This window comes from Coturnix japonica, chromosome 13, assembly GCF_054131305.1.
Source record: "Coturnix japonica strain WE chromosome 13, WE-NBRP24, whole genome shotgun sequence".
Classification (NCBI taxonomy): Eukaryota; Metazoa; Chordata; class Aves; order Galliformes; family Phasianidae; genus Coturnix; species Coturnix japonica.
Window position 1 is genome coordinate 11,785,314 of NC_140675.1, and position 14,443 is coordinate 11,799,756.

General features: G+C 47.8%; 1 protein-coding gene across 1 annotated transcript; it reads left to right on the forward strand.

The window, feature by feature from the left end:
- The first annotated feature begins 5,340 nt into the window (after window positions 1-5,340).
- On the forward strand, window positions 5,341-14,413 carry AP5Z1 (adaptor related protein complex 5 subunit zeta 1). Its single transcript, XM_015876807.2, has 17 exons — window positions 5,341-5,428; window positions 5,502-5,639; window positions 5,874-6,060; window positions 7,362-7,506; window positions 7,948-8,060; window positions 8,537-8,705; window positions 9,066-9,206; window positions 9,572-9,609; window positions 9,690-9,852; window positions 10,093-10,271; window positions 10,790-10,932; window positions 11,641-11,790; window positions 12,030-12,141; window positions 12,544-12,641; window positions 12,847-12,979; window positions 13,158-13,372; window positions 13,692-14,413. The coding sequence occupies exons 1-17, from the start codon at window positions 5,388-5,390 to the stop codon at window positions 13,960-13,962; spliced, it is 2,436 nt and encodes an 811-aa protein (XP_015732293.1). The 5' UTR covers window positions 5,341-5,387; the 3' UTR covers window positions 13,963-14,413.
- Window positions 14,414-14,443: the final 30 nt, after the last annotated feature.

Consider the following 14,443-nt stretch of genomic DNA (forward strand, 5'->3'; position numbering starts at 1 on the left):
TCCTTTTTCAGTAGGGAAATGCCAACAGTAAAACACAACTCAAAGAACAAAAGATTATACAGCTGTATCTAAGCAAGTGAGAGTGACTGACCTGAGCCTTCCTATGGGGTGATGTGGAGCACTTTCCATTGACTGCCAGAGATGCTAAGTTCAAGTTAAAGCTTTTTGTCTGTCTTAGTAAGAGAGTTTCCTAGCAAGGTGTTCAGTGTTGCTCTGAGTGCACTAATGTGTAGGTGACAGCCAGAATGCTGAATGAAAGGAGAAGCACTTCCCTGCTGCACATGGTTTTGGGGTCTTTAACACAAGGGTCTAACCTAGGAATAGCTCAGGACTTTTCCTGCAGGATCAAAAGCTGTTTCCTCAGTCTTACTGTATTTAATTTCTAAATTCAAACTGGCTGCTTGTTTCCAACTTCCTTGTCCCTCAGATTTAAGCTGTGTCTCCTAGATCATAGTTTATCACTGTGATGAACATAAATCACATAAAACTGCAGTGTTAGGAAAGATCAGATCTCAGGTCTAGATTTCTGTAGAATCATAGACTGGCCTGAGTTGAAAAGGACCACAATGATCATCCAGTTTCAACCCCCCTGCTATGTGCAGGGTCGCCAACCACCAGACCAGGCTGCCCACATCCAGTCTGACTGGATGGGATAGAAAAGGAACCGCTTTCCTTGGCCTGCTGGCTGTGTTTTGCAAATACAGCCCTGTTTGGCTAGAAGTGTTCCAGATTGCATTTGTACGCTTTTAACTATCTTGTCTAAGGAAGAGTGCCAAATTGGTTCTTGCAGCTTTTTGAACAGGAGGCAGTACTGCAGGATCCTGATCACTTCTTACTGCTCATGCTTCACTTCATTCCAGTGGGATCTAAGTTTGAGCTTCTGCACTCATGCAAAATCTCACAGGTTTGCCAGTCCTGCTGCTCATAGATTGGACTCTGGCATTAAGGAATGTGACTTGGTTTCACAACTTTGTCCCTACTTTGGGCTTTTGAGGTTACAAATTCCATCCTGCAGCTGATGATCTTTTCCCTTGTCAGCCAGGCTCTCGGTCAAGCTCTCATTTCCTCTCTCTGCCACAATTTTTCCCCTATATTTGTAGCTATTTTTATTGTCTCTGGAGTCCTTTAATCCAGCTCCTAACTTAATGCAATTGCTTGAAGGTCTGCATCTGGTGAGAATCTGTATGTTAGGTTGCAGTTGCACAACAGATGGTTCAATCATGCAACTTCTTGTTTCCTTCTGGGTAAAAATTATGCCAAAGCTGCTATTACTGTAGCATATACTACTGTCATGAAGTGTAGCTCGCAATGGAGCCAGCTGTGCTGAGAAGAACAATCACTACAATGTCATCTGGCTGGCTGGAGCTGGTGAGGCTGAAGCAGTGCCTGTGTGTTGGTCTGGACCTACCCAGAACGTAGCTTTGTGCTGGAACATCCCTGTGCCCAGCAGCTGGCTGACAGGGTTAGATCAGCACACGCTGCTGGCCGGGTTGTTTGCAGGCATGTGTAGTAAGCAACAGTAGAATGCACCTAGCTGAGGTGGTGGGCTTTCTCTATTAGGCATCTTTCACAAGGCAGTAGTAGAGCAGGGAGCATTATACTTTGTGCTAATCAAGGCATTTTGAACAGCACTGGGGTTCTCTTGGAGCAACGTTGTTTAAATTCCAACTTTTTAATCGAGTTTGATATTTATGCTTTTTTGATACCTTTTGGATTTACCAAACCTGATCTAAACCCTTCCAAAGGTCTGGCTGGTCCTCTCCTCGTGTGTCACTTTACGTTTCAGAGGGAATTTGTGCCAAGTCTACCCCTTTGCTCTCAAGATAGAAGAACCCACTGACAATTCATGGGTGGCAGCTAAGGTAGAAACTCTTTAAATATTTTCTTTTTTTTTTTTTTCCAGAGAATATTAAATTAGATCTGTGTAAACATAAATTTTATATTTATTAATGTGTGTGAGTGTGTAAATATAGATATATAAATGGTCCGTGACTATTTCTTTCTCTTAAATGGTACTTTACACAGACTTTTATACCAGATGTTGATAAATTCCTGCACCAGGCACTGATTTGGAAAGAACAATGTACCTATTTGTGTGACAGATGTGGGCAGCCTGCAGAAGCAGCTTTCCTTCACTGATTGCTGTCATCACTCTTGCAGAACAGATGAGGTGGTGCAGTGCTTGCATCTTCCTTGTGTAGGAGCTCCTGGCTTTGTCATACACTCAGCACCCACAATCTGTGCTGCTTTTCTGGCAAGAAAAACCCCAAATGGCACTAATGAAAGCTGGAAGCCTTGTCTCAAATGATCTCTAGATGTGGTATTGGGGAGTTCTTTATGCTTCTGCTGTGTAAGTAATGGGACCTTATTGCTAACAGAGGGAACTGATGGAGGGTGTGTGAGGATGCTGTGAGGCTGAGGAACTCCTCGGTCTGTCTGTCTGACAGGCGGGTGAATTATCGTGGGGGCAGAGAAAAGCAGTTCCTTCATGGTGAGATTCTTCTCCTTTTACAACCCTTCCCTCTCTTAATGGGGTATGAGGTCTCTATTCACAGGGAATAAATTTTCCCTAACCTGTCAAATTTCAGTCCTGGTTTAACTCCAGGATGCTAAATTCAGAAACATGCATTTCTGACCTACTTGGGGCTGTGAGAACTATTATAAACACGCGATACTGGGCTTCCAAATCTGAACAGCTCTTACCAAAGCAGCAATTCCTTTGCGAGGACCTGAGCAAATGCTTTGCCTCGGTTTCTGCTTACTGTCTGGTGGCTGGGCTTTGATATTTGAGGCAGAACAGGGTATGAACGTGTTACAAGGAGAATAGGGACAGTGAAAGGAAACAGCTTTCAAGGGAACCGGCTTTCCTTCTCAGTAGAAAGAATGTAAAAAGAAAAGAAAAAAGCCCTTGTGACAACCAGCCTTCCCCTGTTAGTTCATATTATTTGATTACTACTTCATGTCTACTGCTGCATTAAGCAACACACGCAGTATCTCATACCTTGGCACCCTTGATCCAGACCATTTAATCTCGCTTCTACCCCACTCAGTTTCACTGAAAGCAGCCCGAAACAGAGCCTTCCATAAAGCGAGGGGTTGAGGAGGAATGTCTGTTAGCTCAAGTAAGATGAGATTTAATTGGAGCAGAAAAAGCGACGTTTCCTTCCATTTTGCTGCCTTGCTGCTACAAATCCAGTGCAGGAGACGCTGATGCTCTGCTGTGCTGAGTGCTGCTCCTCAGATGTGGGCAGGTTGGTTTGCAGCAGGGGATTGCTGTAAGCCTTAATTCATTGTATGTCTGCCCACGAGATGGTCTTAAAGCAGAGAGAATCAGAGCATTGTTCTTCGTGAGGTCTTTTTTAATGGAAAATAAAGCAATGTTTTAAAAAAAGAAGAAGAAAAAAGAAGTGCTCAGTTATGGAAAATTGGATGGTTTTACAGTACAGCAGCTTTACAAGGCAGTACTCTTGGGTTCCATGTGTGCCATTTGTACTGCAATGGGATGGCCTTGTCCGGACTGCTATCCAAAGAACTGTTTGAAGCTGTCTTAGGATAAATCACAAGCTGTGCGAGCAGTGGGTGGTTGGAGTCTCCATTCTGTGATTGCATTCCCACCAAGTCCTGTGGGAAGGCTGCAGTGGGACAAGGACCGGGATACTGCAGGGCTGTGACAGAAGCAGGGCTGGCTTTGTTACAAGGAGCCTTACCCCTCTCACCTGGATTCAGCACTTAATTTAATGAATCACAATGGGGAGGGGGGGGTGAAAGCCATGCTTGCCTTTCAGTTCCTGGTTTAGCCTGTACAACCTCCTGCAAGATGGTTGGGGTTTTCATTTTGGTTTGTAAAGCTTCACTGATATCGAAAGTATTCCTTGTTGTGACTTGTTCTCACATTCAATGCTTTTTAAAAAGCAAAGTGTGTATCCCAAGGGGAGGAGGATCTCCATTTGGGGCAGCAGATGGGAAATCCATCCCTTCACCAGGTTCTGCATCCCAGCAGTGCTGACAGCACAACCAGCACCCGAGGAGCAGAGCCTGCATTTCTGCATCGGATGGGATACAGTGGGGGGGGGGATTGTTGTTCTTCTTCAAATACGGAGCCATACTTTTTGTTGTTGTTGTTTTTTAAGTGATTTGAGATCTGAATGTGATTTCTAATGTACCAAGAACGTTAATATTTTAAAAGCTATAACAAAGTTTTAAATTTCTACTATTTTTTTTTTTTTCCGTTTATTTCAACTGTTCTGTTACCTTAATTTGATGTATGTGGATGGGGAGTGTTGCTTCTCCTCTTAGCATTTGTTTCTATAACCAGAAATAAAATTATATATGAAAGAGAAGATGCCCTGAAATCACTTGCTGCTTTCCAGCCACAGACCTGTGGCACTGTGGGGGTTTAAAAGCAGGCTGAGCCTCACACCCACCCTTGCAACTGATCCCTCTGGATGCAGCACTGTCTCAGCGAGTCGTGGCTGGCACCAGATGAGGTGCAGAACTTTACGATTCCACTCTGACCGACCAAAGAGGTGTTTTTTCCTGTGCTAAACTTGGTTGGGTGAGTATTTTTGCCATTTTTTTTCCCCCTTCTTATATGGAATCAGATAGGTTTGCACACCTAGCTCTGTTTCAGAGCCTGCAGTGCATGTGTTTGAGACCCATGATGCCCTCCCATGGGGGTTACCAGCAGCTCCTCAAGCTTTAGCTTTTATTTCACCAGGAAATGAAACAAAATGTCATTTGGAGACGTAAACTACAGCAGAATCCTTGCCTGTGACTTAGAACCATTGTTTGGTGGATGTGTATGGTGACAGAAATTACTCCTGTACTCACCGTACCCAAGTTACACTATTACCTGTGTTATTCCTTGTCCTCATAAAGGAGCTAGAATGTAAACTCTTGGTTTATTCTGGCCAATTCTGAGCTCCAAAATTGAATAGGAGTGCTTTTGAAACCACGGCGGACACAACGTTACCTGCACTCGATTAATGCTTCCACGTTTAAAATACTATTAATAACTAATTAAAGTGTGCTGTGCAGCACAGATGTTCACCCAGAGCCTTTTTTACTTGGCAGCTTATAGTTGTGGAGGCATCCCTGCACCCACCAGGCATCAGCCAGCAAAGAAAAGCATGGGGGCATGCCCTGCTGCCTGCACTGGCTGTGCTGCTGATAGCTGTGCTCAGGGATGCTGCTGTTTGAGGGTAAAAGAGTGCTGCTTCACTCCGAATAACAGCAGCGTAACCACCAACTAATTAATTAATAAAGCGGAATTAGCCATCGCTCCTTCTCCCAGCGCTCAGACTGGAACCACAAGTGCGGACCGCTCTCCTCTGGGGGACCGAGTTGGAGACGGACCGTGTAGCAGCACACAGGGCCCTACCGGCGGGATGGGCTCGGCGGCGGCCGACAGCTTCCTAAAGCAGGCCCGGTAATGGGGTCGGGGCGGCTCGGGGATGGGGCTGTTTGAGGGCCGGGTCCTCACGTCCTCTCGTCCCTCGCAGGGAGGTGCAGGACGACGAGCTGAGCAGGTTCGCAGCCCGAGTCGCCGCCCAGCTGCAAGGCCCGGAGCCGGGAGCCGAGGCCGCGGACTGTCTGCAGCGGCTGCACCTCGTCCTGGCTGCCAGCAAGAAACACAGACAGTGAGAGAGGAATGGGGGGAGGCAGGGCCCAGGAGGTGGGAGGGGAGGGCTCTGTGTAGTGAGCTCTGCGTTTGGTGTAAGTTAAAGCCTCTTTCACATTGAGAGTAATGGCCGTTCTTCACTCAGAAGCGAAGGTGATAATAAGATGTTAATCAGGGTCGCTGTGAAGGGAGATGATCCCCACACCACAAACACGCAGCTCTGCCTTGCCCTGACTCTGTGCTGACCCCGCAGGTTGGATGCTCAGCTGGTGGAGCTGCTGCAGGATGTGCTGTGCTCAACCAAGTGCCCCGAGCAGATCCAGCTGCTGTGTGCTGCCATCCTGAGGGACATGGCCCCCTGCCATGGGCTGCGCCTCTCCTGCCATAGGATTCGGGACACAAAGCTGCTCAGCCTGGTGTCCTCCGTCCTGCTGGCACAGGTAGGTGGCGTCACAAGGCAGGCATCGACCCTTGTTAATACGGGTTTGTTTTCTGTTCCTGTGTGTGGAGCTCAAGGGGAGCGAAAATCAGAAGATATCCAGGAGAAATTCCGGTGGCTGGAAGTGGAGCACTGAGTGGCAGCCCCTCGTGCCCCACTTCAGCAGAACCTTTAAAAACGTGGTCTGTATTTGTTGCTGTTCTGGATGGAAATCATCTTTCTTCTGCCTACCTGCCCATCCCCCTTGGCTCTGTAAAACTTCTTATAAAGCTTTTGGCTTACCAGAAATCACAGCCTCTGGTGTTGCATTAGGAGCTGGAAACCTGCCATTGATTTTAGTCCAGCCAGGTTTTCCTCTGAGCAGCAAGAGGAAACACATCGGTAATGCCCATAAGCAGCGCTGTTGTTTGCAGTAGGAAACAGCAAGGTATCTGTGGGACAGGGAGAGGGTATCCCTCCTTTTTCCTTCACCGTAAACCTTAATCTTCCTTTTTAATATGGTTTTTCTTTCCTTTGATCCATTTGTTTATACCTGTTTGCTAGGGGAGCACAGACAGTAAGGTGAGGTTCTAGTATGAGGTTTCTCACTGGAAGCTTGCCTGTTGTTTCCTAATTGCTTCCATTTATCAGGTACAAAGTTGACATTAGATGGAGACTGTCAGAAATTAATATTTGTTCACCACCTTTAACAAACAGCTGTCCAGGACCCCAAGCAGCAGAGAAGGTTTAGTTCTTATTGGCATGATGATGCTCATGAGGAAGGAAAGTCTCTCCAAAGGCTGCGTCCACCTGCTACTGTTAAAAAGAAAGCATTTTGGACAGAAGGGTTTGTTGGCATCTCAGAACCACAGCTGTAACAGCTTTATTTTCCTCACTGTGGGGACATGGACTAACCAGAGAGTCCTCTAACATGTTGCAATGGTCCATTTTCTGTTCATGAATTTCTAATTTAACAGCTAGGAAGATGACCACAAGGGGAGCAGTTAATGCTTGTACTCTCTGCTCTAGAACTGATGGATCAAAGTAGTGTTTAATTTGAAGACAGCCACTGCAGTTTTTGATTCCCACCTCAGGTGATGTTTGTCCACAACCACGTTGGTCTATCAAAGAACTCTCCCCTCCTGAGATCTATGAATTCACATTGCTGAAGAACTCTGTATGGTATGGTAAAATAGCCTGTGCTGTGAGTTGTTTCTGTCTTTGACGTTAGTATTGGTGCCTGCTGGAGGAGTTTTGTATGGCACTGGTCTATAGTGCTTTTAAGAGATATCTGCCTAGCTTAACCTCTGTTTTATTTTTAAGGGAGAAGAGAAGAGTGAGGTGTCTGCTGTGGGACAGTGTATTGTGAAAGCCCTGGAAGGAAGATTGCCTGAGGGTCAGAGTTCTCGATACCTTCTTCCTGTCCTCTCAAATGTCATCAGTCTGTCACCAGAAGCTCTAACTGAAGGTAAGTACGTAGGAGACCCAAGATTACCATCCAGCTTAGATGTGTATAGTGATCAGAGAGGTCTCTGAAGACTTTGGATGGGAGAAGAACTTGGAAACTGCTCTTAAATGTGACATCTCTGCCACAAGGAAAGTGAACTCGGGTTAGGTACTTTCCACCACTTAAAAAACAGATTGGGCCATCAGCTGCTTGGGCTACTTCCAGGGGACAGAGTCTCTGTTCTGCACAGATTTGTATCAAATTAACACATACCTTAGCCTAGGTATGGGTCTCTGGATGCAGTAGAAATGTGAAAGTGCAGATATTCTGAAAAGCATTGGGCTAAAAGTAGTAGAAAGACAGTGAAGAGTGCTCTTCTACTTCTGAAGAGCAGTACAGGTGGGTCGCAGAGGCTGCTTCTCTGCCTGATCTAGCTGTGAACTTGTGATTGTCTTTGTACAGAGCAGACCAATGTAGTCAGCAAGAAGATGGCTGACTGGCTGAGGTATGCAAGTACTCAGCAAGGAGTCGCTCAGCCCTCTGGAGGCTTCTTCTCCAATCCCAGAACCAGGCAGGTCAGTGTTGAGTTGCTGTGCTTATCTCACAGGGGTGTTTGCTTGTCAGCAGCCTGCTGTTCTAATCAACTGCTGATAAATCTGGAAGTGCTGCTATATTTGGCCACTTTCTTGGGGAATGTGTAGACTGGAAGCACAGGAAATCAGAGTAAAGGTATTTATAGCTTCAAAACTTAGGAGTTCTGCTGGAGAGAAAGAACTTTGACACATGGAATAGTTACTGGGTGAGAATCTTTAGTTGGCCATGTACCTTGGAGTAAAAGCTTTATGAGTGGGAGGGGAAAAGTTTGAGGTATTTCAGGTGGGGAGGAGGATTCAGTGCTGCTGGCTTTTCTGGCTGCAGATGACTGCCCTACTGCAGGCCCTACAGAACATATAAACAAGGACTGCTAGTCTCTATTGGCTCAGTGGAGTTTTCCTTGCCTTCTTACCTCACCTGTCCTTGGGGGCCATACCTGTCGCATCTTTTCACCCAGCCTGGCCCTGTCACAGAGGTGGATGGTGCCATTGCCACAGACTTCTTCACGGTGCTCTCGCTGAGTCAGCACTACACGGAGGATCAGTGGCTCAACATGCAAACCTTCTCCATGCTGCGGAAATGGCTGCTGTGCTATGGGAGCAAGGAGATGAACGCACCAAATTCAGGTATCAATCAAAGTGTGTTCCAGCTGTGCTGGAAATTCAGCAAGTGGCCAGAAGTTGGGCAAGAATTCAGAGCTCTTGGACTAAGACAAAACCTCCTGGCTGATGCTTTCTGACCCTTTTGCAAAGATTTATTCATTCAGTGTTCCCTGGTTTCAGACAAAACGCCGCATGTCCCTGTGGAAGAGGGTGTGGGTTGTGGGAGATGGCATTTCCTTAGTATTCCTATGTGATAGACTTCTTTCCAGCCTTCTTTACTTCACAGTGTGCCTGGGGACATACAGCTCCCCCTCTGACGCTCAGCAGCAGGTGGGCTGCAGTGCCTGTGATATGAGCTGATACTTGATAACCTTTATTCTATAGGTGACAAATCAGAAATGGACAGATCTGTTATGTCTGTGGTCTCAACTTCTTCCACGTCTGGTCGCCAGCTTCCCCCAAAGGACCGTCTGCGGGAGAAAGCTTTTGAGTACTGCCAGCGGCTTATAGAGCAGAGCAATCGCCGTGAGTCTTACCATGAGCCCTCCTTGGTAGTGTTCTTGAAAATGCTTCTGCTTTGCTGCTCCTTTGGGCTGGGATCTCACTCCCTGGCATCCGCACTGAGGCTGGAAGCACAGGAGTGGCTGCAGCTGCCTGTGTATGTCATTGACCAGCCTTAAGCTGGGTTGTTAGATGGGATTTGGAGACAATGCCCTTGTTCTGCCTCCTAACTTTGATTTGTAGGGATGCTGTGGAGTTTGATTCTTACTAGCCTGGAATTTGGATCAGTGTGTGTTCCCACCTGTCCTGACATCTGGATTAGTGCTCATATTGCAGCCTAACATTCCTGTTTGGGCTCCAGATTTAACTTAGACATCTTTCTCTGGCAGAGGCCCTGAAGAAAGCTGATGGAGACCTGCAGAAAGCTGTAAGTACACTGAGATGGGGCAGAAGCTCTCAGTGTTGTGACTTCCTCCCACTCTGATCTGGCTCTCTCCTCTTCTGCAGTGTCTCATTGAGGCAGTGACGATCATGGACATCATTTGCAAACAGGACTCCTCTTATGTGTACCGTGCAGCGTCCTTCCTGAAGATCGTGCATGGCAGGATCAGCGGGGATGCCACTTATGCCAGGGCATTGCTGCCCATTGCCCAATTCTTCCTAAATCATGGTAAGTCATCCTCCACAATCTAGTCTGGCATATTCACAGCACAGCTCTTGTCCTGGCATTTATAATTCAGCCTTGGCTGTACTCCACGATTCATGATCCCGCTCGTGGAGAATCAGAAGCTGAGCTGTCCTGTGTTTGTTAGAAAAACATACCCAGACTTGGTTTTTGCTTTGCCTTTGGAGCCCCTGTTGACAGGGCTGCTGGGTGAGCTGTGCTCAGGAATGTGCTGTATCTTCCCAGGCGAGATGGCTGCCGTGGACTCTGATGCAATCTACAAGCACTTATTCACTGATATCCCAGCTCAGCTCTTCCACAACTCATCACTGGCCTTTGAATTTGTCCTGTTCTGCAAAGACAACAGCCAGCTCTTCACTGAGACCTCCAGCATATTCAGGCAGAGTTTTCCAAATCTCTTCAAGGTACAGCTTGCCAGAGCAGCACAGGAAACAGCCTGTCGTGCTTCTTTCCCATGCCTTCAGATCCTTCTGTTTGCCTTTCAGCACACCCCATAGCACACCATAATACTTCTGTGGCAGTGCTAGGAAAGGCACAGGCAAGAGAAATGAGTAAGAAAGACTGTTAGAAAATTGTAAGTTTGAGGTGGAAAGAAGGTTATGGGTGTGATTAGCACCACCAGGAGAGGGGAGTCTGGGTTAGTATTACTGTCAGTGCGTAGTGCAGGGTGCAGTTAGGACACAGCAGTTTGTTTTAGGAAAACTTGAAACATTTCAACTTGTTCACCACTAAATCAGCTTCTAAATGCTTGTGTTGAGCCACCAGCAGCCTCCCCAGTTCTTGGCTGAACTTTTAGTCTTTGTTTCTGCTTTTCAGAAGTGACTTTCTGTTCCATTTCACTTTTGGTCACAGTGTGAGAATTCTCTTGGCCATGTGGTGTTGTACTGGGGAAAGTGCAGCAGTTTGTACCACTTTCTTACAGTTTCTGGCATGGAACAGCCCACCCCTTATTGCCGAGTTTGTAGACATTCTTCCATTTCTGCTGGATGCAGGCACAGCCATTGAGATCTTCCATTTGTTGCTTGACCTGCCCTGTCTGACAGCAGCTCTGGATGTCCAGATGAGGTAATGCTAACTTCCCTTCCTCTCACTTGCTTATCAGGGTTTTGATGTTGATTACACACTTCTTTGAGCTTCAGCTGCCCTCTGGCTGCTGCTGTCGGAGTGAGAGGCTGCAGCCAGATTAACACAAAGCTGCACAGACATCAGCCCAGTTTTCCTGGTAATGTGATGTGCACAGAAAGAGAGCTCTTACTCCTCAGTCCTGGACTGTTTTTGAAGCTCAGGGAGTTGTAATTTCACCAACAGATCCAGACTATTGCCTTGTGCTGGAGTGTCTGCCATCAGCCACTGCCTCCACATACAGATGTGGACTAGTGGGTTGTCCCTCCCTTCCTTGCTCTTGCTCCTCTTTGCTGGCTGTTTTGGAGGCAGACAGAACTTCTTTCCTAAGCGTATTAGGGACTGAAAGAGTGTCCAGGGAGATGGGAAAGCATTGGAGCTGACTCTCACTGCTGTACTTCTGCTCTTTCTTTTGTTCTCTGACATTAGCACTTTTTGGAGTGCACAGAGAAGGAAGTCATCCTAGATAAAAGAAGTTGTTGGGCTTTGGTGTCTGAGGGGTAGGAGTGCTATTTTCCCCTTCCACAGGAGAGCTTGGATTAGACCAAGTGAATGTCCCTGTTTCAGTGGCAAATGTGTTACTCCATTGCTCAGTATTCCAGCCTGGCCTGTTCTCACAATTCAGCATGTTCTGTGTGTGCCTCATTCTAGGTCTTCCTCCCTCCCATCCTCTGAGAGGGCTGCATGTGATCCTGCTGTGAAGCCAGCTGCCTGTCTGGAGGCCTTTCGCAATCCCCTCTACAGGAGTGCATTCCAGTACCTTCTCCGTGTCGAATCCATATCCGAAGACTTCCAGGAGAGGTAGGAGGTTGCTTTCGGAGACTGCCATGAGGGTTTGATTTGGCCTGCCAGGACTGGGAGGCAGCACTAGGATTGCTAGGGAAGGCATCAGCTGCATCCATCTGGGGTGAGGTGGCCTTGACCTTCCCTCCCTGTGTTAGTTCTGCCAAGTGCTTTAAGGCTTTGTGGGTTAAAGGGAAGGGAAGACTGGGGAGTAGTTGGGAGCACACCTTTAGCAATAGCTTCTTTACTGCCTGCAGGCTGATTCCACTTCGACAGCTTCTGGGATCCCTCGCAAGCAGCCCAAGGATCATGCAGTGTGCAGACACTGTCCCTGTGTTGCTGGAACTCTTTTTCAGCGTGGTGGCAGAGGTAAGCAGCACTTTTTGGGCAGTTTGACTTCCACACATACTGTGGGAATTTCTTGTTACGTGAAGAACAGTCACAGAAAGGGGAGTGTTAACACACTGCAACTTCAGCAGAGGGGTACTTGAAGTGAGAGAATGGGATGGTCTGATACTGAGAGAGCTGCACTGAGCTGCTCAGTTTATCCAATGAAGAGGGAGAGCTCCATGATGTAGTATCAGTGTTCACATTGTTTTCCCAGGCAGCTGTGAGCGAATGCAGAATGAATGCCTGGTACCTGCTTTATGCACTGCTCTGCTCCTGCTGTATCAGGCAGTCTCCGAGCTTGCACAGTCCTCTCTGCCTGATTGGTTTGAGTTTTGGTTGCTGGAAGTCACTGGTGTTGCTGAAGCAAGGGTTGTTTCTCAGTTTGCAGATGCATCTCTGATAAACCAGCTGGTGGTGCTGGTGCTGCAGAGAAGTGACCAGCTCTATGAGATCCCAGCGTTTAAAGATGACGTGCATAGGTGAGACAAAACAGGAGGCCTGGCCGAGCTCTCAGCCCTTCTGCTGGCTGCAGCCTGGCTTCCTAGGACAGCCCGGGAGCTGCTGTAGTTGTGACCATCCTGAGCATGCAGCTGCCAGTGATAGTGGTTGGATGCTGCCAGCACCTCCTTGGTTTGGTCACAAGTGCCTTGGCTGTGGTCTGAGCTCTCTCCATCCTTCCTGCAGGGTGCTGAGCTCACAGCTGGTGATGCTCTGCAAGCTGCGCCCTGCTCTTGTCGTGGAACTGTCCAAAGAGCTGCTGGAATTCTCAGGAACTGTCAGCAACATCCAGAACAAGGAGCCCATCTTCACCTATGTGGTAAGTGGGGCCTGCCTGCTTCTGCTATGCCGTGTCCCGGCTGCAGTGCCATCTGTTGGTCAGCTTCTCTTTCCTCCTTTTCCATCTTAGCATTACATGATCTGATTTGCCATTCCCTAAACTGTGGTAAGATCCCCTTTCCTTCTGCCTGCCCTGAGTACATCTGCCTTTGTTTCAGGTCTGGGCTATTGGAGAGTACATGTCTGTGTCCTATGACAAGCGTTGCACTGTGGAACAGATCAACCGGTTCTTTGAGACTCTAGAAGCTGTGCTGTTTGAAGTCACCCAGGTCCGACCACAGGCCAGCATCCCCAACTATGCACCCCGTGCCATCACTGTCCTTATGACTGCCTTGACCAAGCTGGCAGCTCGCAGCCAGGACTTGATCCCCAGGTGAGGACTGATAGCAGGGAAGGGCCAAGTGGCAGAAACTTGCAGATCTGATGGATCCAAACACAGATGCTTGCAGTGTTAGATGATCATATTGGCAACTGATGGAACCTGGAAGTGAAAGAGAACAGAGGAAGCAAACTGTAGGGAGGCAGTTTGAGGAAGTGGGTTTCATCTGCTGACGAATGCTCTGTGCATCAGGACGAAGGGTGACTGGTGTCTGGTGTTTGCTTGCAAGTCTTCTGTGGCACACATGCTTACATAGTGACCTTGCTGGGTGCAAGGCCATATCAGCTGAAGTCTGTGTCATTCTGTCCCACAGGGTGTCCTTGTTCCTGTCCAAGATGAGGACATTCGTGCAGAGCCCTGCTGTCACCTCTGTGTACTGCGAGGAGGACCGTGAGGAGATCCTTACCCGGGCAACTGAGCTCATGAACCTACTAAAAATGCCAAGTGTGGCTCAGTTTGTGTTCACACCATCTGTGGATGTGGCCCGTACACGGCTTCAGAAGGAGGTGAATGACACCCTCCCTTCTGCTCTGAGGATAGTGACCCGTCTCCTAGAGCCAGCTCCTGGCTTCGTGCCGGGGTGAAGCTGTGGGGTTTGTGGGAGGCTCCAGCTTCTACTGTAACTGATCTGACACAGGCAGCACCCAAGGCTGAGTGCTCTGATCTGGAAATGAGGAACAGATGATTGTGAATGAAACAGAAAGCAGGAATAAGTAGAGCTGAGGCTGCTCTTTGGATTGCAGCCTGTTTGTGCATCTCTCTAGCAGTATCTGTTGCTTTTTCTACCTCCTATTCCTGTCCTACCTCTCCCAGGCCAGTATGGATTGAAAATGGCTTTGTGTGAATGACAAGTGAGCGCCTACGTTACCACCCTGCTAGCCCATCACATCCCTGTGTTGACTTATATCCTCTCCTTTCCCCCAGCTACACCCTGGCTACACACGTGATTCTTCTGTCACCTCTGCTTGCCAAGCAAAGGCCTTTCTGAAGCAGAGAAAGCAGAAGTGACTCCATTAAATCTGTTGTGAGCCTTCACTGTTCTTTTGTCTTACATTCTGAGATCTG

What these genes read in the sequence shown, in the direction of transcription:
- AP5Z1 (XM_015876807.2), top strand. Translation starts at nt 5,388, where the DNA reads ATGGGCTCGGCGGCGGCCGACAGCTTCCTAAAGCAGGCCCG. An exon ending in TCCGAAGACTTCCAGGAGAG is followed by an intron (nt 11,791 to 12,029) that starts GTAGGAGGTTGC and finishes TACTGCCTGCAG; the next exon opens with GCTGATTCCACTTCGACAGC. An exon ending in TTTTCAGCGTGGTGGCAGAG is followed by an intron (nt 12,142 to 12,543) that starts GTAAGCAGCACT and finishes GTTGTTTCTCAG; the next exon opens with TTTGCAGATGCATCTCTGAT.